This window comes from Copadichromis virginalis, linkage group LG20 (genome assembly GCF_057382275.1).
Source record: "Copadichromis virginalis isolate Kocher_CV1m ecotype Utaka linkage group LG20, C_Virginalis_male_GT1.1, whole genome shotgun sequence".
Taxonomy (NCBI): domain Eukaryota; kingdom Metazoa; phylum Chordata; class Actinopteri; order Cichliformes; family Cichlidae; genus Copadichromis; species Copadichromis virginalis.
This window is the reverse complement of record NC_140637.1, coordinates 8,855,384-8,883,291: the sequence shown is the minus strand read 5'-3', so window position 1 is coordinate 8,883,291 and position 27,908 is coordinate 8,855,384. Positions and strand designations below refer to the sequence as shown.

General features: G+C 41.4%; 1 protein-coding gene across 2 annotated transcripts in view; it reads left to right on the top strand.

The window, feature by feature from the left end:
* The window catches only part of celsr3 (cadherin, EGF LAG seven-pass G-type receptor 3), a 130,088-nt gene that overhangs the window by 67,679 nt on the left and 34,501 nt on the right, over positions 1-27,908 (top strand). For both annotated transcript variants that reach the window (XM_085443180.1, XM_085443179.1), the window contains 12 exons: positions 1,408-1,571; positions 3,003-3,128; positions 4,141-4,310; positions 5,010-5,195; positions 7,642-7,752; positions 10,055-10,223; positions 21,312-21,453; positions 23,478-23,598; positions 25,309-25,492; positions 26,566-26,667; positions 26,770-26,864; positions 27,233-27,442. In XM_085443180.1, the coding sequence (XP_085299306.1) occupies positions 1,408-1,571; positions 3,003-3,128; positions 4,141-4,310; positions 5,010-5,195; positions 7,642-7,752; positions 10,055-10,223; positions 21,312-21,453; positions 23,478-23,598; positions 25,309-25,492; positions 26,566-26,667; positions 26,770-26,864; positions 27,233-27,442 (1,780 nt within the window). The remainder of the gene's footprint in view (positions 1-1,407; positions 1,572-3,002; positions 3,129-4,140; positions 4,311-5,009; positions 5,196-7,641; positions 7,753-10,054; positions 10,224-21,311; positions 21,454-23,477; positions 23,599-25,308; positions 25,493-26,565; positions 26,668-26,769; positions 26,865-27,232; positions 27,443-27,908) is intronic.

Genomic DNA, 27,908 nt, shown 5'->3' with positions numbered 1-27,908 from the left:
TAAGCTATCTAAAGGTAAAGTGAGTGTGTGAAGTGACTGAGGGTAGCAGCATTACATTGGGAGATACATGCATTCTGACAGGATTTTAAAGTAACGATCAGGGTGATGAGGTGACGGTAGGGGAACTATGCGGGGGACTCAAGGCTTTAATGAGGCACGACTCTTTGACGTCTCTATGCTCCTTCATGTCTGTCTGTATCTCTCTGATGGTCTTGTTACCAGGCGTCTCATTCTGCTACACGGATATGTTCGTTTCTTTTCATTATCTCCGCTCGTCTCTCCATCTCACACACACAATCTCTTAGGTGTGACTAAAAGATCCAAATTGTTGGTTTTAAATGCGTTGCACTGCCTGTTCCATCTGACCTTGTCGAACTTTTGTTCATTCTTTCTCAGCTACAGTTTGTGTGTGTCTAACCAACGAATGTCTCCATATATACTAACAAGTGCAAGAAAACACATACACATAAAGCGTATCCGCACATGCACTGAAAGAGCAGCGTGTCATAGTGTTGATGTCTGGCCTCGCCTCTGTAAGCTGTAATCACGTTTGCCGCGTCTGTCAGCACTAAGTGAGGATCAAAGAGGAAGGCTAAAGACTAACACGTCAACCCTCTCTTCCTCTTGCTCCCTTTCCATTTCTCCACCCGCCTCTTGCTCAGTCTTGACATTCTCTTCCAGTGATGTCCTCTGCTGACAAAACTTTGTCTCTCTTTGGTTCTCACTCAGCGCAGTCCCATAACTGTCACTTTCTATCCCGCCGAAATTTTCCTCCTCGTATTCCCTCTTTCCTTCCCAATACCCATCTGTCTCGTCATCTGCCTCTTGACATTTGGTGTAACTGTTCATCTATCTTTCAAGCTTTTTTCTTCCTTTGGCATTGCCATTCCCCCTCTTCCTCTAGAGCAGGCTGCACTTATATCTACCACCTTTTATTGCCAGATTGTGTCTCCTTTCTCCTTCTTCATCTTGTCATCCACCTCTACCTCTTCTCTCAAGACGGTTGCTGTAACTCCTGTTTAATCTCCTGTTTGTTCATCTGTCTCTTCATCTGTCTCCTTTTCTTTCTCAGTGTATTTGTGTTCAATCTGTCTGTTCCTTCTCTGTTTCCATTTTTACCTTAAAAAACACCATCATCTAATTTATCCTCAACATCCCCTGCTTTTCTGTGATTTCGATTCTGAATGATGACACATTTCATTTACCTCTGATGACATGTTTAATCTCTAGGTTTGTTTAATCCCTCTCTCATACCCTCTTTCATGTTCTGCCTTCTTTTCACCCCTTCTTCTTTCATCCCTCTCTCCTCCCTCTCTTACTCGAAGAAGAATAATCCTGTGTTTCTTCCATAACCCCATTTGTTCTCCACTATATTTACTCCTTGCTTTCTATCTTTGTGTTTCTTAGGTCTCTGGACTTGACTGGTCCATTATTTCTGGGTGGAGTCCCTAATGTGCCAGACAACTTTCCCTTTGGCACCAGGGAGTTTATCGGTTGCATGAAAGAGCTGCACATCGATAGCAAACCGCTGGACATGGCTGGATTTATCGCCAATAATGGAACGCTTCCTGGTCAGTGCTGGGAACCATGTTTGCTTTCCTTCAAACATGTATTATTGTGCATTAGTAACATTTAGCTCCTTCTCAATAGCCTTTTCACCCATTGTGGCAAAACACACACAAACGTTAGTATTTAAATGAAGTAGCTTTTAAGGGTTTGTGTGCTACGAACCACTTTGTGCTTCTAAACATTATAGGAAACAATAATGGGGTAGAGCCACTTCTTCACATATAGTCATATATAGTTAGGCTTCATTGCACTGAAATTGGATTTTCACTGGTGGACTGGGTGCTTGCATTACTTTTTATTATAGTCAGTGAAATGAAAGGAAAACATTTGTTATACATCATTGTTTTGTTGTGCTACTATGTGTAACTGTTTGCATATCTTTCATTTTCATATCGTATTTTTGATGACTTTTAACCTTCCAGTCGCATTCAGGGCAAACAGTTACAGGGTGGCTGTAGCTCAGGTGGCAGAGCAGGTCAGCCACTAATCAGAAGGTCGGTGGTTCGATCCCAGGCTGCACCCTGGCTGCATGCCAAATATCCTTGGGCAAGATACTAACCCCGTGTTTGCCTACTGGTGGTGGTCAGAGGGCCCGGTGGCGCCTGTGTCCGGCAGCCTCGCCTCTGTCAGTGTGCCCCAGGGCAGCTGTGGCTACAATGTAGCTTGCTATCGCCAGTGTGTGAATGGGTGGATGACTGAATGTAGTGTAAAGCGCTTTGGGGTCCTATGGACTAGAAAAGCGCTATACAAATGCAGGCCATTTACCATTACCATTTACCAAATCTGTCCGATTTAAACATAAAACACTCAGAAATATTGTGTTTTACATCCGATTGCCTCAAGGCCTTATGACATCCTCCACACTATGCACTTGAACATATAAAAATGATGATCACCACTTTTCATTCAATTTTGAGTGTTTTTAACTAGACTGAAAACTTTAAACACCCTGAATTACTCCGACAGAGGAGTTTTAGAAATATTGGCCAATTTCTTTCAGGCATACCAAAAAGAAAAACATTTCCTTAACATTTGTTTTAGTCAATTATTTATTTAATTACGCTTTGCCTGACCAGCGGGTTGTTGTGTTTGGCGTTCCAAAGACTTGTTGGCAACAGGGAACTTGTAGAGGTCCCTCTGATGGACAAACAGTGTAACATCAACACTCATTACATGGTTGAAGGGTGTTTCTCCAGTCTTATTTACCTTTTAATTTGATCATTTATTGGTCATTGTAGGTATTTGTCGTTCCTGGTGTCATTATGATACCAACAGACCAACAAATAGCCAAAAAATCGGTTGAACTTTATTTTGAAAATGCTTGTGTGTGTGGGTAATGTTATAAAGCTCACAGTGACAGCATGAAGACTTATCATGTACAGTATGTTGCAATTCATTTTTATAACTTCAGTGATCTCTGCTGCTTCCACTAGGCTGCAGTGCCAAACATCCCTTCTGTAAGTCCAACCCGTGTCAGAACGGAGGAACCTGCAGTGTGAGCTGGGAGACTTTCTCCTGTGACTGTCCCCTAGGATACGGTGGGAAGGACTGCAGCCACGGTAAGAGGCCGAGATTTTTCTTATCCCGTAGCCCTACAGTAACTACACTAATAGCAACCTTTAACAATGTTAATTTTATCATGCCACTTCAGCATAATTATTAGTAAGTAGCAAGACAGTTGCTGGTGGAATGAGCATTTTCTAGCAGTGGCTGGGATTTTAACGTTTTATTTTTAAAACCTGATTTTCACAGGACTTTGTTTTTCGGCTGTAATTATACTAACACTTCATTAATTTGTTCACAGCTTACCTAAGCTTAAATCCCCCAGATAACACCTTTTCACTTAATGTGGCTCAGTGAGTGTTGACCTGCATAATATGAATGCACCGTCTTAAATAAAAAGGAAGAATTGATGATGGAAAAATACAGTCCAACAGACTGAGCTAAGAATAAATTTAGCCCATGAGACAGTTGTTACTAGATATCTGGCTGTATTTCCTGTGTATAACTGAACCGTAATAAACCTTTAGAGATTTCCCTCTCATGAGTGGACATTCACTAGCCCAGGTGGTTTTACTCATTTATTTTTACTGGCATGTCTTGATTGCGAGCACAGACGTCCAACTCTAAGGGGAAATAAAGCGTCAAGATTCACTTGAGGGGAAAAAAAGAAAAAAAACATGGTGTTTATTGATCTCAGTGAAAAATGTTCACAAGTTCTGGGACTTAGTTTGTACTTCAGAGACTGCAGTGTAACATATGTTTCATCATTTAATTTTGGAAGCTTTTATACCTTTGATTGGTAATTAAACAACAGAGAGCAAACAACTGTGGAAGCTATTTGGGCATGAAATGCATTAAAGATCACGTCATGCCCGAACAGACATGGTCTGTTTGTCCTTCAAACCAACAAACCAATAGTCCTGATGATGCTTTGAAAAACACACAATATTAAAGTGAACAACTACAAGAATTATGTTGCCGACTGACGGATAAGGACAACAGTATCATCTGGAAATTGTTTCGGAAATTTCACTAATTTTCATTTTCGTTTTTTTCTCTTCGCCTCAGTGATGACACACGTACACCGCTTTCTGGGTAACAGCGCCCTCTGGTGGGACCTGAAGAATGACGTAACCATCTCCGCACCCTGGTACCTCGGCCTGGTGTTCAGAACCAGAGCCCGTGAAGGGACTTTGCTGCAGGCCCAGGCTGGCCAGTATATCAGCCTGGTGTTCCAGGTGGGCACGAACACATTTAACATTTAAGAGGCAAGGTCGAGATGGTTAGCGGAGGAGGGATATTGAGGATGTTGAAGATAAAACTGCAGAGGGTTGATGTGACGGAGGAGGGATGGGCTGAGATGGATTGGGATAATCTGCAGTGACGACCTTTAAAGGGAGCAGCCAAAAGAAGAAGAAGTAGTATTAGTGGAAATTCAGTGGTTTACATTTTAATAATAATAAAAGAGTCTACAGCTGGGACTACTGTTCCCTTTTAAATAACACCAGGCTCCATGGAGTCTGAAAGCAGTTCACATTTCTTTAAAAGTATCCATATCTGGTGTTGAAGGAGCTTCTTATGTTTCACCGTCTGAAACACTGATTGTGAGTACATCTATAAATGGTGCCCTTCCTTTCACCAACCTTTCCACTATCACCAGAAACTCAAAAAGCTTTAACTGCATTTAGGCTTAAACACAATTTGAGCTTGTTTATATACGTTAAGATGCTAAATCCAAAGAGTGTTTTAAATTAGCAGAATCTCGGTGGAAGCTGAGCCAAGACGTCGGATTTCACGCTCCTACACACAGTCACACTCACACAGTCATAGCAGTGGATCGTTTTTTTCTCCCTCTCCCTCTTTTTTCTTCTTTTTGTTTTTCTTTTAATGTGATTTGCGAATTTTATTTATTCATTTATTCTTCTCGCTCTCATCAGGTAATTAATGGTCAGCTGGTCTTTTCGGTGACCCGCGGCTCAACCAGACCGGTGCGTTTGCGGTTGGATCAGGTTCAAGTGGCAGACGGCCGGTGGCACGACCTCCAGCTGGAGCTGCGAGACGTTCGCAGTGGCCGCGAGACTCGCTATGTCGCCACACTGCGGCTGGACTTCGGACTCTATCAGGTAGTGCAAATTATCATCGAAATCGAGCACACTTACACTAGAGGCACATAGTACAGTCGATTTTTTTAAAGGGGGGGAAATTAAAGTCCTTTAATAGCTTGAAAAAAAAGTAAATTAAATATTAAATTTATCCTGCAAGCATAGTTTAAATGAATAAGAAGGTTTTTTGTCGTATCTGCTTTATGAAATCAATAAGGCTTAATTTGGCTTAAAAATTAATTTTTTTGACTGTGTTCAAATTAAAAGAGGCAATTCTTTTTTTCCAGTTGTAATTCTCCATTTATTCTGTCTGTTTGAAATCTGCAGCTCCTTGATGGGCTATATTATTCGGTGTAATCGCCAGAGAAGTACTTAATTGAAATTTTAAAGCATTTAATATGAATCGAGGAAAGCAAACTTATTTAATTTCCTCTAATCCAGAATGTCCCCATAAGTACAGACGTCTCTCTCACTTCCTGCTTTGAGCCAAAGCGATGAAGGATGTATTTTAGGATGCTAAACATGAATAAATAAATAACCAATTGTATGAATTCCTTAAATTAAGAAAGATATTAGTTTATTGTAGATTGGGCTGGTGAATTTTTGCGAAAACCACCAATCAGACAACCCCTTGTAAGCAGCACTAGGCAACGGTGGGAAGGAAGAACTCCCTTTCAACAGGATGAAACCATGCTCAGGGAAGGGCAGCCATCTGCTGCAATTGGCTGAGGGATGGGTTGGAGAGAAAAGTAAAAAAAAGAACATAGGGAGACGGAGGACACATATAATGATATGCAGTGATGTATAAACACATGGAGGGGAAAAAGACGTCAGTGGAGAAGAAATAATCAGCGCGTTACAGAAAGTCCTTCAGCAGACTGAGCTCATTGTAACATGAGAAGGAGCTAGTTCAGGGTCACCTAATCAGCCCTAACTGTAAGCTTTATTGAAATAAAAAGCTTTGTGTCTAATCTTAAAAATACTGGCATACATAGCAGCTAAAAGGAAATGGCAAGGTTTTGGCGTGCTTGGTCAACAGGTGCTTAATAAAGTACTCTTGCAGTCTGCGTTTTTGAAAGCAATGTTATGCAGGGTTAAATTTTCAGCTGAGATTCTAATGTCGGAGTTCATTTTCCTTAATTTACCTTACATATGAGCCATGGGTATAATTCGCATTACATGAAAAAAGTCTTTGGAACATACAAAAACGTATTTCACACACGTCTTAAGGTATATTCATAGTACATTTCAAGTATATTTCATCAAAAGTAAACCTTGTTATCTTCCTATCTTTTTATTTCTTACTGCATTATTACTTCTCCCTCCTTCCGTTCTTTGCCTAACAATCCTTGACAGTGTTATACAACATCCTGCCTTTTTAAAACAAATACAAAGCCTATATCAAAGAAACACACACACATACGCACATACATATAAATGTTTAGAACATATACAGGTTTTTCTAAAATCCTGCAGAGCGTCAGACTCCCCAAGATGTGGGCTTCTAATCCTCGTTTCACTAATCTCCGGTGGATTATTATGTCAGATTGTACTGTGCGATGTTTGTTTCCGTGCATGCGCTAGTATGATGTATGCGCCTGTACATATGTGGCAGTGACATGAACACAGAGAAGCACGTGCACAACCACCGTCCGTATTATAATCATCTTTGGCTCGGTTTAAGCAAACACAAACAGCCTTTGTCGTGTTTTTATGTCGTGCTATTCCCTAAATCGTCTGTCAGCACGTTATGTCTTTCATCTGTTCATTGTAGTTCACCAGGCTATTCTCCAAAGTGCATCAAGTAGCACACTGAGCAAATGGTGCAGAAAAACATTTCAAATACAAAATTATTAAACAATTAAACGGCAGTTGCCTTTGAAAGGGGTTTTGGCACATGTGCCGCTGTTATCAGACATATCTCAGCTTCCATTTTAGCATCTTCTACTGCTGCTGAAACGGTGATGAATGCGGCTCATTGATTTTGCTTTCATGATCCTCGCAAGCCAAGTTGCCTGTCAACATTTCTTCACAATTCTGCTGGAGTTATCACTTGAGCATTGACCTTCTCTGCAGTGATTGCATATTATGGTTTTCTTCTGTTTAATGAAGCCAATCATTCAGTCGAATTCTTTTCACGCTCCTCTCCACCTCCCCTTCTATTTGACTGACACAAGCCTCATAATAACCTGGCGCTGCTCGCTGATATATCGGTAAATAACAATATAGCGGTTTCTGGAAATCAATAATCCTTCCAGGGAAAAAAATCGTATCTTTTTCAGTTCATTTTGATGTAAACTCATAACAGAAACATCTTTTTAATTATGTTTTTACTGATGGTCACTAGCTTGTAACTATTTTTTTTTTACCCTTCATTGCTGAGTGTGTTTGCTGCTATTAATAATCATATTCTTTTCCTTTCCTGTCTCCATCTGTTCCCCCACCTCTTTCCTTCTTTCCCCATTAGGGAACAGTGATAGTGGGAAATGAGATTCATGGTTTGAAGGTGAAACATCTGCATGTTGGAGGAGTGCTGGGATCTGGGGAGGTTCAGAACGGGATAAGAGGATGCATACAGGTAAAGGATGGAGTTTTTAACTCATAAGATAAGATAAGATAAGATAACCTTTATTAGTCCCACACGTGGGAAATTTGTTTTGTCACAGCAGGAAGTGGACAGTGCAAAAGTTATGACGCAAAAATTCGAATACAATAAGAATAAATACAGTACACAGCTGTACAGAATAGAATAAAATAATATACTATATACAGTAGAATAAAATAGAATAAAAATATACAATAAGATAAAAATAGAATACGAATGCTATATACAACTGAGTAAAAATACAACGATGCCAGAAAAGATTATTGCACTTAGTGTTATTGCACATGTGTGGATGTGTGTGTTTGTTCAGTTAAAGTCTTTGTTGTGGAGTCTGACAGCAGTGGGGAGGAAAGACCTGCGAAATCTCTCCGTCCCACACCGTGGGTGCCGCAGTCTCCCACTGAAGGAGCTGCTCAGTGCTGTCACAGTCTGCTGCATGGGGTGGGAGACGTTGTCCAACAGGGATGACAGCTTAGCCGCCGTTCTCCTGTCACTCACCACCTCCACTGGGTCCAGAGGGCATCCTAGAACAGAGCTGGCCCTTCGGATCACCCTGTTCAGTCTCTTCCTGTCCCCAGCAGAGATGCTGCCGCCCCAGCAGACCACACCATAAAAGATAGCAGAAGCCACAACAGAGTCATAGAATTTCTTCAGGAGTGGGCCCTCCACTCCAAACGACCTGAGTCTTCGCAGCAGGTACAGCCTGCTCTGCCCTTTCCTGTAGAGGGCGTCTGAGTTATGAGTCCAGTCCAGTCTGTTGTTCAGATGAACACCAAGGTACCTGTAGCTGTCCACAGCCTCAATGTCCATACCCTGGATGTTCAGTGGTTGCAGTGGAGAATGCTTGTGCCTGCGGAAGTCTACCACCAGCTCCTTGGTTTTACTGGCGTTGATCTGGAGGTAGTTCAGCTGGCACCAGTCCACAAAGTCTTGAGTCAGTCCTCTGTACTCCTTGTCGTCCCCATCAGTGATGAGGCCGACTATTGCAGAGTCATCAGAGAACTTCTGCAGGAAGCACTGGGTGGAATTGTGGGAGAAGTCTGCAGTGTAGATGGTGAAGAGGAACGGAGCCAGAACCGTTCCCTGTGGGGCCCCCGTACTGCAGACGACCCTGTCCGACACACAGCCCTGAGTCCTCACATACTGTGGTCGGTCGGTGAGGTAGTCCAAAATCCAGGTAGTGAGGTGATGGTCCACTCCAGAGTTCTCCAGCTTGTCCTTCAGAACCGAGGGAAGAATGGTGTTGAAGGCACTGGAGAAATCAAAGAACATGATTCTCACAGTGCTTCCAGCGGTCTCCAGGTGAGCGAGGGAACGATGTAGGAGGTGAATGACGGCATCATCCGCTCCAATGCCAGGCTGGTAGGCAAACTGAAGTGGGTCCAGTGATGAGCTTGTTAGGCGCCAAAGCTGAGCCAGGACCAACCGCTCCAGGGTCTTCATCAGGTGGGATGTCAGAGCCACCGGCCTGTAGCTGTTGAGGTCCTTGGGGCGTGAAGTCTTTGGCACTGGTACAACACAGGAGGTTTTCCAGAGCTGTGGGACTCTTCCCAACCTCAGGCTCAGGTTGAAGAGGTGCTCCATCACCCCACACAGTTGGTCCGCGCAGGACCTGACGACCCTCGAGCTGATGCCATCTGGGCCCGCTGCCTTCTTGCCATTAATCCTCCTCAGTTCCCTCCTAACCTGGGTGGTTGAGAGAGACAGGCTGGAGCCTTGTGTTGAGTGTGTATTGGATGCTGTTGTTGGGGGTGGGGGGGAGTGAGCAGGGTGAATAGAGGAGGTGTGAAGTGTCTGAGGTGGAACAGCAGCAGTGGGGGTGGGTGAGTCCTCAGCCGATGTTGTAGACTGTCTCATGGTTGAATCAAATCTGTTGAAGAAATGATTCAGTTCATTTGCCCACCTCACATCCCTACCAGGCAGAGAGTTCTGCTGTTTGTGGCCTGAGATGGTTCTGAGGCCTCTCCAGACTTCACCAACGTTGTTTTGCTGAAGCTGGTTCTCCATCTTCTGCCTGTAGCTGTCCTTCCCATTCCTTATCAGTCCCCTCAACTCTCTCTGCACCCTTTTCAACTCCTCTTTGTCTATGGATTTGAAGGCCCTCCTCTTCTGCTTGAGGACAGCTTTAATTTCTGGGGTAATCCAAAATACAGTGAAGATAAAAAATAAAAGTAAAAAATGACTCTGGGATAGGCCGGTGAATACGCTAATACAGCTGCTATTGTTTTTGTGTGTTGTGTTGAGGTAACGTGACCCTCACTTTCTCTTCCTACAGGGCGTTCGATTAGGCGTGAGACCGGACGCCCCCGCTCTGCCCCGCCCCTCTAGAGCTGTCAAAGTGGAAACTGGCTGCAGTGTCGGTAATCCCTGCCTCTCGTCTCCCTGTCCAGCTCATAGCCGTTGTTCCGACCAATGGGAGAGGCACACCTGTCTATGTGAACCCGGTGAGTGAAGCAGATGGTGTGGGCTTTGCAGTTGAGCTTGATGCGAAGTATAGAGACGTCTATTTACAGATGTAAACTAACATGCAGTATGCTGGGGATCTCGAGTTATTAACCATTTTTAAAAACAACCTTTTTGTTCAGGAAAAAATTACTAATATTTTGACTTGTGATGTAAAACTGTGCCATTATTGGCTTGATGAACGCGTATGTACGAATGTTGTAGGTTTGTAAAAAAATTTATTTAATATAAGTGTTAGTGTGTCGTTTTCATGCTACCGTCACACTAAGGAAAACAGTTACTGGAGACCGTGGCACGAGTGAAATGTGACTGTTCAAAGTAATTTTGGTACGTCAAGACAGCGGTAAAACAGCATGAGGTTTGGCAATTACTTATAGTCTGTTTGTGATAACACAACAGTTAACCGATAAATCATGAAAAATCACAAGTCTGTTTCCACCTGTTGCAAATCTGTTACCGTCCACATGTACACAAATTCACTACTCACATTCAGAGTCCAGCCAGAACCAGCCATAGATTTGAAATAGAAATTCAGAAATTCCTCCACAAATGGTGACATAATTGCTACAAAAAAGATGATTTAACGGAAAAATTATATAGACACTTGGCAACCTTGCTTTTATATAGGGATGTAAGTAGAGCCGGTTAGCAACCAGCTAAATTGAGTCCTATAATGCAAAGAGATGTGTTGCAGACAAGTTGCACTCCTCAGTTCAGACAGACTTAGACTGATTACAGATGGCTTGGCAATCTGTATGAGAGTGACTGCAGTCGATCTGAGTCAGTTCTTCGTACAGTCAGATAATTTTGTGACATAATGCTCCTCCCACCCCTAAATGGACCCCTCCCCCAAAATAAATAAATAAATAAAAAAATTTAAGATTGCTTCACCATCTTTGTCCCGTCTCCTGCCTTAACCAACGTCTGGTAAATGTAGTATGCATTTTTTTTCCCACCCTCGGTCTTACAGCTACAGAATAATGCAACATGTTCACAGAAATATGTGAATTTGTAACACCTAAAACAAAGATCAGCACATTTAACAAGTCTCTTATTAAATGTGAAGACACAACATCACCGCTAACTTTTTCACTACAGGTGAAACTAATAGTCATAGTACCCCGCTCCCAAAAAACAACTACAAAAATGCTAAAAAGGATTGATGTGATGTGATTGTTGTAAAATGAATAGATTAACAGACAAAATGTAACACACCAAAAAGTATTTTCCATTGTTATTTTCCACTCCAAGCCAGGCAAAATGGTCTAAAGTTTTGACCATTGTAGACATTCAATGTAAAATAGCTGAGGTTTGAGAGTAAAAGGTTAAAGAAGCCGGCTTACTGAGAAACAACAAAAAAGGGGAGTAATTATAATGTGTCCATATGCGTAGGTGTCTCCCAGTGCTGTAACTGGGTTAAACTGATATTTGGGTTTGCATAATGAGTCCCCATCCACCTGAGACCAAGAGAAAGAGACCGACTGCAGGCTAACTTCCAAAAGCTCCTTAGTAAGGTGAATATAATGAGGTGGAATTAATGTGGAGGAAAAGAATATGATTAAAAGAGAAGGAGAGGGGTGGAGAAGTAAAGAGACAGAGGAGAGAGTAAGGAAAGTGTATACTGTATAGAGAGATGCAGCGAGGAAAAAAAACAATTGAAAGATGAAAAATGCAGAGGAGGAACAAAGGGAGTGAAAATATAAATGATTAATGAACAGAAAAAGGCGGGTGACAGAAATAGTGTAAAAAAATGAAAAACACAAAGTTTGGAGGAAGGAAGGGGAAAAAAAAGAGGGCACGAGAAAGTCAAATCAAACAGCCTGAAAACACTAGTGACACGTCTGGGAATATACGTACACAGGGATGAACTTGGAGTTGAGAGAAAATTAACATGACAGCTGCACACATGAGAGTGAAGCAAGGAAGAAGAACAGCGTAAGGAGTGATATTTGATATTTATTTGGATCTAGCAGTTAGCAGCAGTGCATGCAACAGAAGCTCTTCAGCTCTAAAAGTATTGATGTAACATGTAAGGCCAGCTGAACGGGAGGCGATTAAGAGAGATTATTTATATTATGGGTAAAGGGGTGAGGATACAAAAGACTGGCTGGCAAGTTAGCAGAAAAAGAACCATTAAAGAGAAAACCAGAAGAAAGACAAAAGTTGCCTATCCACGTTTTGAGATTAGTCACCTTCCTTCAAATCTGCTTCAATATTTCTTCAGATTTTTTCTGTACATGTAGAAAAAACTATTCTCTTAATTTTTTTCATAAAACTCAAATATTTCTTTAAGATTAGGAAGAACTTTTGTAATGTAAAGCAAACACCAGCGACAGAAACAGTAAATTATAATCAGGCAGCATCCTCTAAGGCTGAGACGTGAAGCTGAGAGTGAAATGCAAAAAAAATCAAATTCAATAAGTTTCTATTTGAGGCTGGTTCCACATACGGGTCAATGCCAGTAGACCCAATGATGAAACGTCTGGAAGGGCACCTTTCTCTCTTTATAGAAAAAAAATGTGCTCAAAGCCTGACAATAAGAAAACAAAGTTTAAAGCATTTTTTTATGAAAAATCTACTGATGTGTTTTTTTTTCTTTCTTATAACTCATTTGTTAAAGGATCAAAATTATGAAATGTGTTTTCAGTTTTCTTGTTTCCTGTTTTTTCATTAGCCAAACTTCAGTGTAGCGAATTTCAGCTTTACTCCCTCGTCTAAGTATGGCCAAAATGATAAACCCGAGTCCACAAATTAAATGGTGCGCTTTTATATCCAGTTTATGGTTACAACACAAAACTAACTGGAAAAGTGAAACTGATGGAGAAAACTCATCCATCCGCCCATTCATTCATTATCTTAACCACTTAGTCCTCTGTCACACAGGCCTACAGACTGATTGGTTACCCCCTCAGGGATTCCTTGACTAGTTTGCAAGTGGTTGTTAAAGGTTGCAGGCGATTGCTGCAACCTGTAGCACCAGTTGAAATTGGTCACAAAGAGAGTGGTGCCTCAAAAACCTCCATGTGATCACTTTGGTTGCTAGCAGATTCCCATAGGTAGGTGTAGTATGTATGAAAAGTGCCATCTTGTCAAACATTCACCTTTAACTCTTTCAGCTGTAGTGAAACTTGGAAAAAGTGCAACACAGAGAATGGGAAAACATTCGCCTTCACCAAGTAAAAATTGCGCGAACGACATTAGTTTCACTTAAGACAAACATTCTCTGAATGATGGAGATTTTGCGAATTTCACAGAGACAATCACAGCAATCACTCACCTACAGGTCAGAGAATTACCATTTTTCCCCTTTGACTGGTGGTTGCCATATGGTTGTTGAATTTCTAGGTCTATGAGACTGGGGCTTCATGCAGTTTGGGTTTGGGGGAGACCCTGCAACAGATTGCCAGCTTGTCACAGGCCTAAATTAGAGAGATGGACATCAATCAGCCAGTTTTAAATCACATGGAGAGGACACAAGCAGCCAAAAGGGGTTTCATTCAGTCTCAACACAGAAAGACCCCAACAGACCAGCAGATTCAAACCCAGGACTTTCTTGTTATAACACAGCACTAACAGTGCTGTTCTGTAGAAGTATAGGATGTGATTAGGTTGCCATTCCACTCTTTAAAAACAGACAAGCAAAATGGGTCACAGTTGTCACATATCAGACTGATTTTGCTTTGTAAGGAAAAGCAGCAGGCTTGAAATGAGATTCATGAGATTGGTAGTATGTCGTGCTTTTTAGCACGACATGCCTATGCCTGATTGCTAGGTCAGACTACCTCAGCACATAAGAAGAAATAAATAAATAAACATAGCAGCTTACACCCTCCCACGTCTGTGGAAAAAAAATTCAGGGAAGAGCATCAGGTATAACACTCCAAAGTCTTCTGCATAGACTGCTACCACAGCAGCTACCTTTAGAAGGCAGAAGTAGGTGATGAAAAGTTATCCAAGAAAGAAAAAGTGATGAAAATGCTCATGATGCTTGAGGGAGTGAAAGAGGAGTCAGTTTGACTATGTGGAGGATATAGTGAGACAGCCTCAGGCCTTGACAGCATGGTAGAGGAAGCAGAGAGGCACTGCTATCCCTGTAGCATCCTGCACCAGCCCGCAAGCTAATGCTAACACCTTGACTTATTAACTTGGAGCATGCACTCAGACTCGGCACACACACACAGATGCCTTCACACTGAGACTCAACCACACACACACACACACACACACACACACACACACACACACACACACACACACACACAGCGTTTCCACAAACTTAATATGCGTGCACTTATTTACTGTACACACATGCGCTTTCATTATCATTACATTTCATCAGCACAATGAGCATTAAAAATTGAGACTGTTATAGAATGAATGCTGCTTAGAGACAAATCAAAGTTTAATAACGGCAGAGGGAGAAAGAAGTAGATGCGCACTCTGAATAATTCCCTTTCATGTGTGTGTTTGTGTGTTTTGCCCTGGTGCTGAAGTTAGCTTAATGGGTCTCGGGTAACTGACAGCGCATCTGACCTGCAAAAGGCCTCCTAGAAGAAACACACCGCCTCTCTGTCAATCACACACACACTGAAACAAGGTTCTGCATGACGAAGCAAGGAGATATCTGCCTTCTAGTCTCCTCACTGTCTGTGCGTGTGCGTGTGTTTGTGAGAAAGCATACAGCAAGTATGACTATGTGCGTGTTGCTGCCAGCTGCTTCAGACTAATTGGCCGTTGTGAAAAATGAGATCTAATATGAAAAATTGCAGCCATGTTGATTTATGTCCATTTGAGTTCTCGGACTGTTTAGAAGCCCACAAGATCATATGCAGAAAACACAATTGGAGAACGAGAACTCTTGTAACTGCTTTTACTGCAGTAGAGAGTAATTCATCAGTGTTTTTGCCTTTTGTCAAGGTGTTACAGACTGTAAACAAGTGCCAAATAAATATTTCTTTAAATGGAGTTTGGCGGTGGAAGTGCATTGTTGGTTTGGGCGTGGTGTGCAGCTGCAGTGTATTAAACGCCGTGCCTCTGGGAAAAGTGGTGGAGATATATGAGCTTCGAGTTGTAGTTTCCTGTGCTCTAACCTGGAAGAACAGGCCAGTAGATGCCAGATCCTCAGGGTGCTGAATCAGGGTAAAGTTGTACTCTGTGACAAATGACTCCTCAACTGGAAGTGTCATTTATTGATCAGATGTGATATCAAAATAAAAAACATACAGGTAGACCACTGTTATATGACTATATGAATGGTGCACTGCAAGTACTGTGTAGTGTGTACTTCTTTAATCAAAAATATCTCTGAAATGATTGCAGCTCGGGGGTATAAAGTGTGTAATAACATCATGACACTGAGTAATGTCTGCAGGGGATACAATGTCACAGGTAAAAGCACTTTAAATTAGCTTTACTACATTAACTCTGTCTCCAAATCTCCAAATCAGCAGCAACCTCTGCAGCAAAGTATTTGCTTCAGCAGCAGAGCCAGAACATTTTTATGAAGTTGATCGGGCTGAGACCATTACTTGCATGGTGCATAAAGATAACACAGGACGTGATCCTTCAGGTCTTAGGCCTACAGCAAATCACTATAGGCACTTTGATAACTTATAACTAGTGCTGTAAGCGTTAATCTTGTTAAAATGACGTTAACGCCATAACCGAAAAATCTCTGTTAGCGAGTTAGCGCGGATCGCCCTGTGCGTGGGGCTGCACAGCGTCAACACGTTAGCTCGTTAACGCATTAATGCATCAAAAGAAAGAGCAGGAAGTTCGATTTGTAACACTTTCAGATGATGTGAAAACACTGATGGCTGGAATATTTTGTCATTAGTGTTAATTAGTCAATGAAGCTCTCAAGAAAGTCAAGTCAAATAGTTGATGTCACTGTTAAAATGTGTGTTTGTGGGAACAATAGCATGGTGAAAGGGTTCTGCAGAACGCTCTGATAGAAAAGGACAAATTAATGACTTTAACAACTGTTCATTGATTTTTGTGGGGTAGCTAGAGGGTTGGCCATACGTCAGTGTGTGGTGTTCATGGCCTCCTCTTGATGCTTTCTTTTACCCAGCAAATATTTCTACACTGAAAAACTATCAGGTGGAGATCTTCTCTAGATGTCTAATCATGGTTAAGAAATACATACTCAAATGAAAGTTTGAGTAAGATGGTGGAGGTCGCGGTGATGCCAGTTGGAGGTCAGACATACAGAAGGAGGTTCATTCCTTCTGTATGTCTGAATTAGAGTAGAGAGAGTCTGTTTTGTTTTTAATCAATAAAGAGACAAAGAGTAGAATACAACAAAATTAAAAAGTTTCTTGAAAAGAGACAAACTCATTAGCAGTGAATCAAACTCTCACACACAGCTTCATGCTTTTGGATCCACAACTGAAATGACTGAATTAATTGACTTGTCGTTTGATTGATCCCGAGTTTATGATGGTAACATCATGACCAGAGTAAGGATAACTGTAAGAGTCTGATTCATTCAGTTCACCATGCAGCGAATGAAACAGAACTTAAATGTATAAAACGGCAGCTTAACTGTGTTGTAATACTCATCTGTGTATTACAAAAAAAACCCCAAAAAGATAAATGCAATTTCTTCCTTGTTATGAACTGATCTATATCTCTCACGTTCAAAGACACAGTATCACGTGATCTCTATGGAAACGTCGCTGACATCTGCCTGGCTCCGGTTCAGTTTTTGGCATTGTTCCACGACCAGTTTGTATCAGAGAGACGACACTGGGGTTTCAGTCGTGTTTGCTTGTCAACCTCTTGACGCTATGCAGCAGGGCACAGTGGGTTGCCTTTGCACAGAAGGTTCCTGCTAAAACATGTAACTAAAACAGCACAAACCGAACTAAAAGTTCAGTGCATATTTGAACGAGTGCTTTCTTTCTTTCATCGTGAGCCGCCGTTGTCACATAGTTACTGAACTCGGCGCTCAGTGTGAGCATTTTGTTTGGGAAATTTCGACACGCACAATCTTTCCACTGTCAGAGAAGACAGTTGGATACACAGAGGATGAATGGACGGTTCAGTGAACAGATGACTCATTGGTCTTTCCTGATTGTAGTCATGTGGAGAAGTCAAGCTGATGTTGTGTTACAGGAAAGTCAGACGCGAAGCTGTGAGTCACGCTGAATGTGTGTAGCGCTCGAGAAGCACAACTTTTCAAACCAACTCCTGCACCCTGACTGCGAAAGATGAAAAACACATGCACGCCATTCTTTGTTCTTCAGGCTCGAGCCTCTTTCTCGCTCTCGTGTTGTGTCGAGAAGGCCAGTGTCATTATACGCGTCTGAAAACAGCCAAGGCCGTTGTCGTCTCCCTTTTTTCTGTTGCCATGGTGAAACTGTAAAGATGTATAGTGCTGATAGAAGAGTGTACGTGTGTGTGTACCTATGTGTGAATGTGTGTGTGTGTGTTCAAGAAAAGCAACAGATGTAGAGAACAATAAAATTAAAGGTGGAGAAGACAGAAAATAGGCACAATGTTTTTGTGCATTTGTTGTTAGAAGAAATTGTGAGATGAATAATTGGAAACTGAACAATGGCTCCAATTAGCTTCATTGTGTGAAGTTTTGGAGATGAAGCTGGGTTAGTGTCTGTTTTTTTAAAAAATTATATAGCATGTTTGGGTTTGATTATGTACAGAGAGCAGAAAAAGTTAGAAGGCCATGCAATTACTGAAAAAGGATTCATTTGAATGCTGGTGTAAGTGAATACTGAGTACTAGCAGAAGCCAAGGCCACAGGCTTGAAAGCAAAGCGCCTTCTGTATTTTCTTTAGACGGACAAGTGAAAGCAGACCTTGCACATGTTTGTCTGCTTCGCTGAGAGGAATGCAGACCTCAACAAGCTGCACGCACACATCAGCCAGTCACACTTCGATCTGCAGAGACGTCCTTCTGTTCTGTGCCAGTAAATTAAAAAGAGGGCCTGAAAGCCAAGCTGGCTTAAGACACGAGGTGAAAGCAGAGATTTGTTGATCGGTCTGGAGCTCTGGATAAAATATGATGAAAACAAGTTGTCTGTGTTTGTGTTGTACAAGCAATCAATCATGACTGATTGGTGAGGACAAATTGTTTGACTCTCTAATGCTGTCAGGTAAGAATTTAGATTTTCTAAAACCTTGGTTTATGACAACCTCGGCTTCACGTTGTGTTTATTAGTAATTAACATGCCTAATGTAGCAAAGACCTTTAATTCCCACGGCAACCATAAACAAATGCACGATAGGTCCACATACAATAAAGGCATGAGTCTGTGCTACCTGATTAGATAGAAATCCAGGCATTTACATGTTATTTCTGTCTATTTGATAACCACAACCTTGCTAAACAAAAATATATGTTAAGTAAATGAAACCTCAAATAATAAAATATTGGCAGATTTTTCTGTGGCTCCACAGTTGCAGATGAGAATCCCCTGAGAAGGAAAAACCCAGCTGTATCAGTTGGATTCATTATTAATTATTACAGGCAAATCTTAGTTTTATTTTTATTATTCATTTGAGTCTGTGGAATGTTTTATTTTAAATTCATTGCTTTTATTTCTGGCTTCACGTGAGTGTAGATTTTTTTGTCATTGAGTAGTCCTGTAATATTTAAGTCCCCCTATTTAAAAAAAGGCTCCCTAATGACTAAATAGCACAATTATGCTCTTTTTAATTTAAAAGGAGGTCTAGGTGAGAGGCCTTCACTATTTGTGCTCAATACACTGCAAAATATGCATAAAGCGCTCAGCTTTAGTCATTAGATTAAAGAGGGGTTTTTATGTGCTGGCCTGTATTACCATATAAGAGGCGGGTGTGTTTGTGTGGAGTGTCTCGGGATTGCATTGAAGTGTATGACGGCTTCGTTCCTCATGCTGCACACAAGTATACCTTGGGAGTGTGCGCGTGTGTTGTTGAAGTGGCTTGTTCAGCTGTGTTGAAGTGTACTGTCCTTGCTTTTTATGTAGCACATTTCTGTGCTGTTATGAAAAAACGACATTTACACTTTCTTTTCCAGTGACATTATATTGCTTTCAGTTTTTCTGCACGTGACTTGTTGTCCATAAGTGGCACAGATGTTCCTGTACGCTATCTCAGCTGCTTGGTTGTGCCTCAGTGCGCACGCAAGGTCCACATACAGTAAATATCCTGCTACTAAGTAGTACAGTCTGCAGGTCCTATCTGCTTTGGTAGACTCCTGCCTCTATGCGTCTGGTGCTTAGGGCCTGTTCTTGTGCTGCCGTGATCAGAGCCTCTGTGCTGTCCTTTTAGCAGTTCTTTTCTGGCCACTGGTAAGATTTCTTGATGTCAGCCACTTCCTCTATTTGTCAGTGGTTCATCCCATTCAGGGCCTTGGTCGTGTAGATTGCTCCTCTTTCTGTTCCTCACCGTCTGTCTTCAGCTGCCTGAGGCGTTCTTGGAGCAGCTCTTCTTGGGCGCCTGATATATTCACAGATGCTCCATGTTTCATTCTGGATTGTGCCTCTGACACTCACTAATCCTTGCCCTCGCCATTTGCAGTGCTCATAGAGCCTCAGGGTGCTGGACTTCCGGTTGTGAGGAGTTTTTGTTTCTTCACATCAGTGGCATCTCTCTCCTCCTGTGACCAGCTTGGTACGACAGTGGGGTATGTGCTGAGCAGTAGAGAGGATGTATTGATGGCTTGGATCTTATTCCTACCATTCAGCTGGCTTTTTAAAACCGTCTTATCTTCTGGAAGTACTTGTGGCTGACCTTTGTGCATCTTTATCATGGTTTCCCTTGGATTGTGGGATACCCAGGTACTTGTAGCTGTCCCATATATCTGCTATTCCTCCTTCTGGTGGCTCCACCCCTTCAGTCCAGGTTATCTTCTCTCTCTTTTTTACCATTTGGCCAATATACCCACTTATCCAGGCTAAATGGCATCCTGATGTCCTCGCTATCGATCCTGATGAGGAGGATTGGTGAGTGTGAGGTGACTGATGGTCACTCCAGTCCTGAATTTATATCTGTATCCAGTCTTAGTGATGAGCAGGCTTACAGGACTGACGCCTGTGCAGAACAGCAGTGTGAACAGTGATATATTTTGCATTTGATGGTGACACGTGTGGTTATTACCAGGTACTTCTTGGTGAGTTTGGATGTTGGCTTTCTGCTCATCCATAGTTCTCACATGTGTGGCATATACCCTCTCATTGGGTCGGCATATGTGATACATAATAGCATCTCTGCATCAGTTCTATATTATCAGCCGTTGTCCATGGATGCTTTGTTCCAGTAGCCTACTTCCCATCAACATGTCTTGGTTCCTCCACACCTGACGTGCATATATATTGCCGTATAGCAAGTGGAATGTTTTCTTGATGCTACTCTTGTACTTGTTTTGAACTCAGAAAAAAAAAAAAAAAAAGGAAGAAGCGCTGTGTTAGTGTTTCAGCGGCTGACAGTGTAGCAATGCACCGTTGCGGCATGTTTTCCAGTGGCTCGCCCAGCCGAAGTGCGTCAGGAGAATGACATTTGTGATAATTGCTGTTTGATGTTTGAGATGTTTACTTGCGAGTTGACAGGTTATTATGTGTGGTACACAGATGGAAGACGCAGCGCCATACTGCATATTCAGATCTCAGTGTTTGCTGTGTTCTGCTTTTATTTCATCAAATTACTTGGAAGGGAAGTTCTTTACACACTAAGGTTGTCTTTTTTTTTCTGTAGATGATTGTTTCCAAAATAAATCCGTTTTTTAACGTTAATAAAACTTGGACATACTCAGTGTTAATATTTAGGTAGCAGTAGGATGAATGGATATTTGCTTAGACCCACTTAAATATGCATAACAAGTCTCCTGATATTTTTTCTTATAAGTTATTATAGCAAATAAAATTGAGGGTTAATCAGCCTATGACTTCCTCCCTGTGTCCATAGAGTTTAAAGGATGTGCCACTTGCTCAGGTGGAAGATACATGTCCAGTGAATTTAATCAAAAATATTATTTAATCTAACCTGCAAAACAAAACAAAAAACATTTAAGAACCAAGTTTTCTTACTGTGCTGAAGGTTTTTGACATCTCTCTTTGTGTCTCTCAGGTTATTATGGGAAAAGCTGCACTGACGCCTGTCATCTGAATCCATGTGAGAATGAGGCTCACTGCCACAGGAAGCCCAGCTCTTCCCATGGATACATTTGTGACTGCGGAGACAACCACTACGGGCAATACTGCCAGCACAGGTACACAGGCAAACGCCCACGCAACTGATGTAACATTTGAACTTCGGGTTACCTGCGAGGTGCCAACACAGACTACAACTCTTTGTAGTCTCTAGCCCACTTAAGCTCTGTTCAGTTATGTGCGTGTCTTGGTAGCTTTAGTTCAGCCTTGTTGCCCCACATCTCCAGCGTTCCATGTAATCCACTGTGGGATGAGCGGAGTCTCAAGTCAAAACACACACACACTCAGAGGTTATCTGTGGTTATGTTAAACTGTGTGAAGTAAGCGTAACCCTGACCTGACCCCGTGCCTCTTTCCTGCCTGTGAAATCCACACAGCTTAAGATTTATCTCATGAGCTGCTCATTGTGTGAGCTTTTGTCCCAGATGAACATCTTTGATCTGGTGTGTTTTTCACAAGGACACACATTTTCACCTGCAAATGAAATATCGTAAAGTTTTTCCATATATTTGATTGGCAGACAGTGAGAGTTGTATGAAAATTAAATCAGCACTAAGACTGGATTTATAATAATTTTACAAAGATTATGCAACAAGTCATATATGGACACACATATATGGCTCATTAACCATAGGTGGTCATGAGAGTACCTCTTTTTCCTTTTTTTTAAGTTGCCACCATGCACTGAAGGATGATAACATCAGAAATGGATCGACATTTTATATTATGGCTACTTTTATTTGCAGATTTGCTGATTTATATCATTTTAAGGTTCAGGTTTTTATGCCTCATCAGAGTACCTTTAAAGTACTATTTATTTTAGCGAGTGAAATGACATAGTGGGCTTGTTATATTTTATAGAGGACTACTTCTGTCTGTCATCGTCACTTTAGGTGATGATTGACAGCTATTTGCATGAAGGTTTCTGCAAAAGTAAATCTTGCTGCTCTAGGTCTGTTAGTAATGGTTCCCTGCAAAACAATGCATCGATAATGTTAAAAGCATACATGTATTTCCCGGGTCATGAATGAGCCTAGCTTACCAATATCCATATCACAATAATGAGCCAGTTCCTATAGAACAAAAGTTCAGACTAACATCTAAAAATTAAAAGTTTTAGCTGTTTTAAAGCAAACGTGAAAAATAATCTTAAATGACTTGCCAGTTTGAACACATTTCTCATTTAGGAAAGACCCCTACAAGGCATATATTCATCAAAGCACAGCTGGAGCAGCTTCCGCTTAAGGCCCTGTCTTTGTTTCTGTGCACCCTGAGTTATGATCAGACAAAGTATTTTGCATTTAAGCTGCCAAAAATACACAACAGGGAGAGTCAACCCTGATATTCAGTTACAAATCACTCACATCTGAATTTTGCTCTCCGAGACTTTCCACAAGGTGCAATTAAGAGATGCTCACAACAGTCTGCATTAACTGCGAGAAGCACTCATCTCTTCAGTGAACCATTAGACGCTAGACATTAGAGTTTAGGAGGAAAGCACATTAGCTGAGATGTGAGCAAATGAGAAGTGTAGTGAACATAAAAAAAAGTTATTTTTATAGAGTTGAAATTCAGTGTCAGTTTAGTAGTTTGAGAAAACAGGTTTTAAAACGAATCGGTGAGCTTAATAAATGTTTTAAATGGGTGAAGGAGGCTTTCCTGTTTAATATGCGACTGTTCAAAGTGTGGCTGTGCCAGCAATAAGAAACATTTAAAGTTTGTGGCTATGTAGGAAGTCTAATGCACCTTGTAAACCTTATTGTCAAAAGTTAATCGATATATTGTGTATAATCATATCTTGTTTCTGTGTCTCAGCAAAAGTGCAAGTTCTTTGTTTGTACATCTACCTCCACATGCCAGTATTAATATTTCCTCCCAGTTCGATCCATACCTTTGCTTCCTTCATTTCATACTTGTTTCTTTCATCTCTTTGTTCCCACCAATTATTTGGAAATCAGAGGGAATGTTGAATCCTTTGAAGAGCGATTAAAAGTTTTTGACAGGCTGTGTTGCTCAGTTGGTGTTTTTCTCTTTTATCTGATCTATCTTGTGTTAATGACTCTGTGTCTCTGTGTGCGTGTAGGATTGATCATCAGTGTCCCAGGGGTTGGTGGGGATCTCCAACCTGTGGACCGTGCCACTGTGACACCAATAAAGGCTTCGATCCTGACTGTAATAAGACCAGCGGACAGTGTCAGTGCAAGGTAACCAGGAGAAACACACAAAGTACATACAACGATGTTGTGAAAGGTAGTAGAAATACTTTTTTTCCCTCTGGGTGTGTCGGTTTCCTCTGGATATTCCTCCCATAGTCCCTAAGCTGGATAAGGTGTTAAGAAATTAGATGAATGGATGGGTAGTTGTTGTATTACTTAAATCCTGGAGCTGCTCAAAAAGTCATTACAACACATTTTGCTATGGAACCAAATATTTAAAATTGTCATGTTTAAAATTTATGCTGTTTAGATTAAAAACACCTAATTAGTAAATTGATCATCTGCAGACCACCCAGTAAACGCCTCTCAGGTTGATAGGCTATCCAGATGTGTATATATAACAGCAACCACGATATGTTGATCATCCATAGATATTGAAATACACGCGTATTGATATACTCCTCTGTAGCTGCTATATTGAATCCTGTTTTATCTAGGCTTTAATCCTGAAGATAATCTTTAATCTGTGTCATTTCCCCTAAATCCACACCTCGTGACTACATGAAGCACACATGATCACAGATCGGGGTCCAAGGGTTAAATTGGGAGGTTTTACTGAACAATCTCTATATTGAATTCCAGCTGGCAAGTAGTGTGTAGGTGGCATAAACAATGAGTGTGTCGGAAATGTGGTGCCTATAGCCGATCACCATGTTGATTTGACCCCGGACAAAGTAGTTATCAACAATTTAGATTCAATTTGAAGTTACTTTATTCTTCTCATTGTTGTGCTAACACAACAATGCTCTCATTTAGCCTACGTGCCAATCATGTCGAGGCAAGTATTGCAGTCGATATCTTAAAGTAAGGTTTAAAATGAGATCTTAACAGATTTATCTTTCTATACATTAACAGTTACTTTGGGAAGTCCTTCAGAATTACATTACATACACTGGTGATGCTGCACCATCATCCTCTAACCTGGTATTATTCTTGTCCTTACTGCAGAGTTAGGTCCCGTTCACATAGACCTAGACACTGGCTGGCAACCTGCCTGGCAACCACCAGTTGCTAGGGAAAAATGTATAATTCCCAACCAGATGCAAGTGGTTGTTGCAGGTATCTGGCAGATGCATTGAAAACAACTACTAAAATTGCAGTGACACAGGCCTGGAGACTGGTGAGTGACCCAATCATAGTCTGTTGGGAAGATGTCTGCAACTTGTCTGCAACTACTTGCTAAGCTGTGAAGAGTGCTACGCAAACAGAAAGTGGGGAATGTTATGTCTTTTGAAATGTGTTGGTTTCAGAGGTAAAGAGCCAGCTTTTGTTTTAAAGGTGAACATTCTTACTTCCAAGTTCCACTACCACTTGATGGTACACAGACAATTCAGCGTCTTCCAGACTTGGAAGACAACAGACAACTTTGGCAATCTGCTAGCGAGCAAAGCAATCACAAGAAAGTTTTGGTGCTGTAACAACCTGCAAACACTTGCCACAAATTGTTTCTAGAGACCAGGCGGGTTGTCATCTCTAGTGGTGTGTGAGGCAAAGGCATCAATATCCTCTGTATTCTCAAGCTGTGCAAACTAAATCATCAACTGTAATGCATTGATTGATGCTCTTCAACTCTCTCTTATACATGGCTCCCCATCTGATTCGCTGTATAAATCTCACAGTCATGCACGCTGATGTAATTGTAACACGCTGATAGTTTGTATGGTTGAGACTCATGTGTCCGTCCATGTGTATATTCAGGAGTTCCACTTCCGTCCGCGAAACTCGGACACCTGCCTGCCGTGCGACTGCTACCCAGTGGGGTCCTTCTCGCGGGCATGCGACCCAGAGTCAGGACAGTGTCAGTGCAGGCCTGGCGTAATTGGTCGTCAGTGCAACTCGTGTGACAACCCTTTTGCTGAGGTCACAAACTCAGGCTGTGAAGGTGAGAAAAAGAAGCAGGTCAACTGAGTTTGTGTTTGTTTATTTTTAGCTTATTTTCTTTAAAAGAAATAAGAAAGAAAAAGAAGCAAGCACCAGCGGGGGCTCTGAACTGTGTGTGTGTGTTTATTGTCATATTTTTGCATCTCACTGTTGCCTGTTGAGATTACTCCTGTTTACACAACAGGGGGCTACATCATTCATTCATTCATCTGCTGATGTGAAGCTCCGTATCATATCTGAGGCGTCACCGCTTGCGGGTGAAAAAAATCAAATAAATAAATAAAAAAACTTCAGTAATTCTAAAAACTGCCTGAAGGCAATATTAGTGTGAGGGAGTGAATCACTCGTAGAAAACGATTTGCTTTATGTTAAAAGTGTGTCACTGTCACAGCTCCATTGATAAAAACAAAGTAAATGAAAAAATCAGCTGCTTTTGTTCCAAGTTGGATTTAGTATTAAACCTTCTCTGCGAAGTTGTAGTTCCCAAAACTTGTCAAAACAATTTCATCATCCGTGTATCTTTTGTGGGACTGTCAGTAGACTGGTGGCAAACTCCAGATGACTTTAAACAAGGTGTATATTTTTTAGGATGGGTTCAAAAGCCTTCAGACTAAATCATCTGTAGAGACAAAGACATGTGAATGACAATAATGAGCCACTTCTGAGCTTTTACCCTATTTACCTTCTATTGTGTAATCACAGGATTCCTGTTTCTCCGCTGTTCCGTCTTTTTAAAAATGGTCATGTTTGTCAAGTCTCTGCCTGAGCCCAGAGACACAAAGAAACTGTTAATTATAGTCATCGTCTATTTAACAGCTTCCAGTTGATTCTCTCTCCCTTTTTCCCCTGTTCTGTGCAGCTTTGTCAGTTCCAGCGTCTCCACTTGTAATTACTTCTTTTAGTGAGACGCTGCTGTTTTATTCTCTCACAATCATTTTCATTTTTTTCTCCGCAAGTCAAAAGAAAAACTTAAAAAAAAATGTATTTACATTGTGAGTCATATTTTGTCATGATTTTAAATGGAAAAGGTTGTTGAGCTGATAAGGATTTTAATTGGTGTTCTCTCTCCCGCAGTCATTTATGATGGTTGTCCAAAGACCATTACTCAGGGGATCTGGTGGCCGCGTACCAAGTTCAACCTGCCTGCCGCGGTGCCCTGCCCCAAAGGCTCTGTCGGTCCGTATACATTAACACAAATGCATTCAAACACATTGATTTTTCATGCCAAATCATTGTGAGGAGACATTTTAAAAAAATTCATGTTTCTCCTCTTTGCAGGTGCTGCCATTAGACACTGTGATGCCGAGAGAGGCTGGTTGGAGCCGGACCTTTGCAACTGCACTTCACCTCCGTTTGTGGAGCTCAGTGCTGCTGTACGTAGACCACTAATGACAGTAATACAATAACTAATTCACTTTTTAACTCCATTAAAAGTTTGTTCTGAACATCTAAAATCTAAATTTCTCCTGCAGGAATATTTCAATTAAGTTTTTAATTTAATTTAATTTATTTTTAAACAGTAACAGGAACCAATATTTTTAATATGCAGCTAGAACGCTTTCTCAGAGATTTCCAGTTTAATTCCTGTCTTGAAGGAATTCTTCAGTCTGAAAATTATTCAAGGACAGATTTGCCTGTTGGACAGACAGCTGAAATGCTCACGCATGCAAATATGTCATCTGGCATTAAATCTCTTCATTCATTCAATAAATATTTTTCCCGCGTCTGGATGTTTGTGTAGCTCGATTCCCTGGAGCGCAACGAGACAGAGCTGAACACCATCATGGAGAAGAAGCTTGCCCACCAGCTCCGTGATGTAACCGAGGCTACCACCCGGCTCTATGGCAATGACCTGCAGATAGCTGAGCGGCTGCTGTCACGCTTACTTACATTTGAGACCCAGCAGAGTGGCTTCGGACTCACCGCCACCCAGGACGCGTACTTCAACGAGGTAAAAATGACATATTTTTGACAATTCCTTTATACGCTCCTGTTAGAGTCTTTACAAAGACACACTCTGCTTGAGTCTGTGTATTTTAGACTGATGTACTTGGGGAGGAGAGATGCGATGAGGATGCAGGTGTTGTGAAAAAAGGAAGACATTTTGCATTAACAAGGGCTGTTTACTGGTTCTTGATGATTCATCCTTTCTGATCTAAATCTAAGTGACGTCATGGAAAAAGTGTGGAAAGCAGCATTCACACAGACGATACAAACAATACAACGAACACCATCATGAGCAGTTCAAGGACAACTTTTAGGTATATTGATAAAATGCTGCATTTAGTGAGCAAAAGCAGGACTGTTTAAAATACAGATGAAGTGCAAGCTGTGAAAGGTTGTTGGAAGAATCCAGGTGTAAAAGTAAGGGGTGTTTTCATGTGTGAAAATCAAGTTTTTCTAAATCTCATTTTATT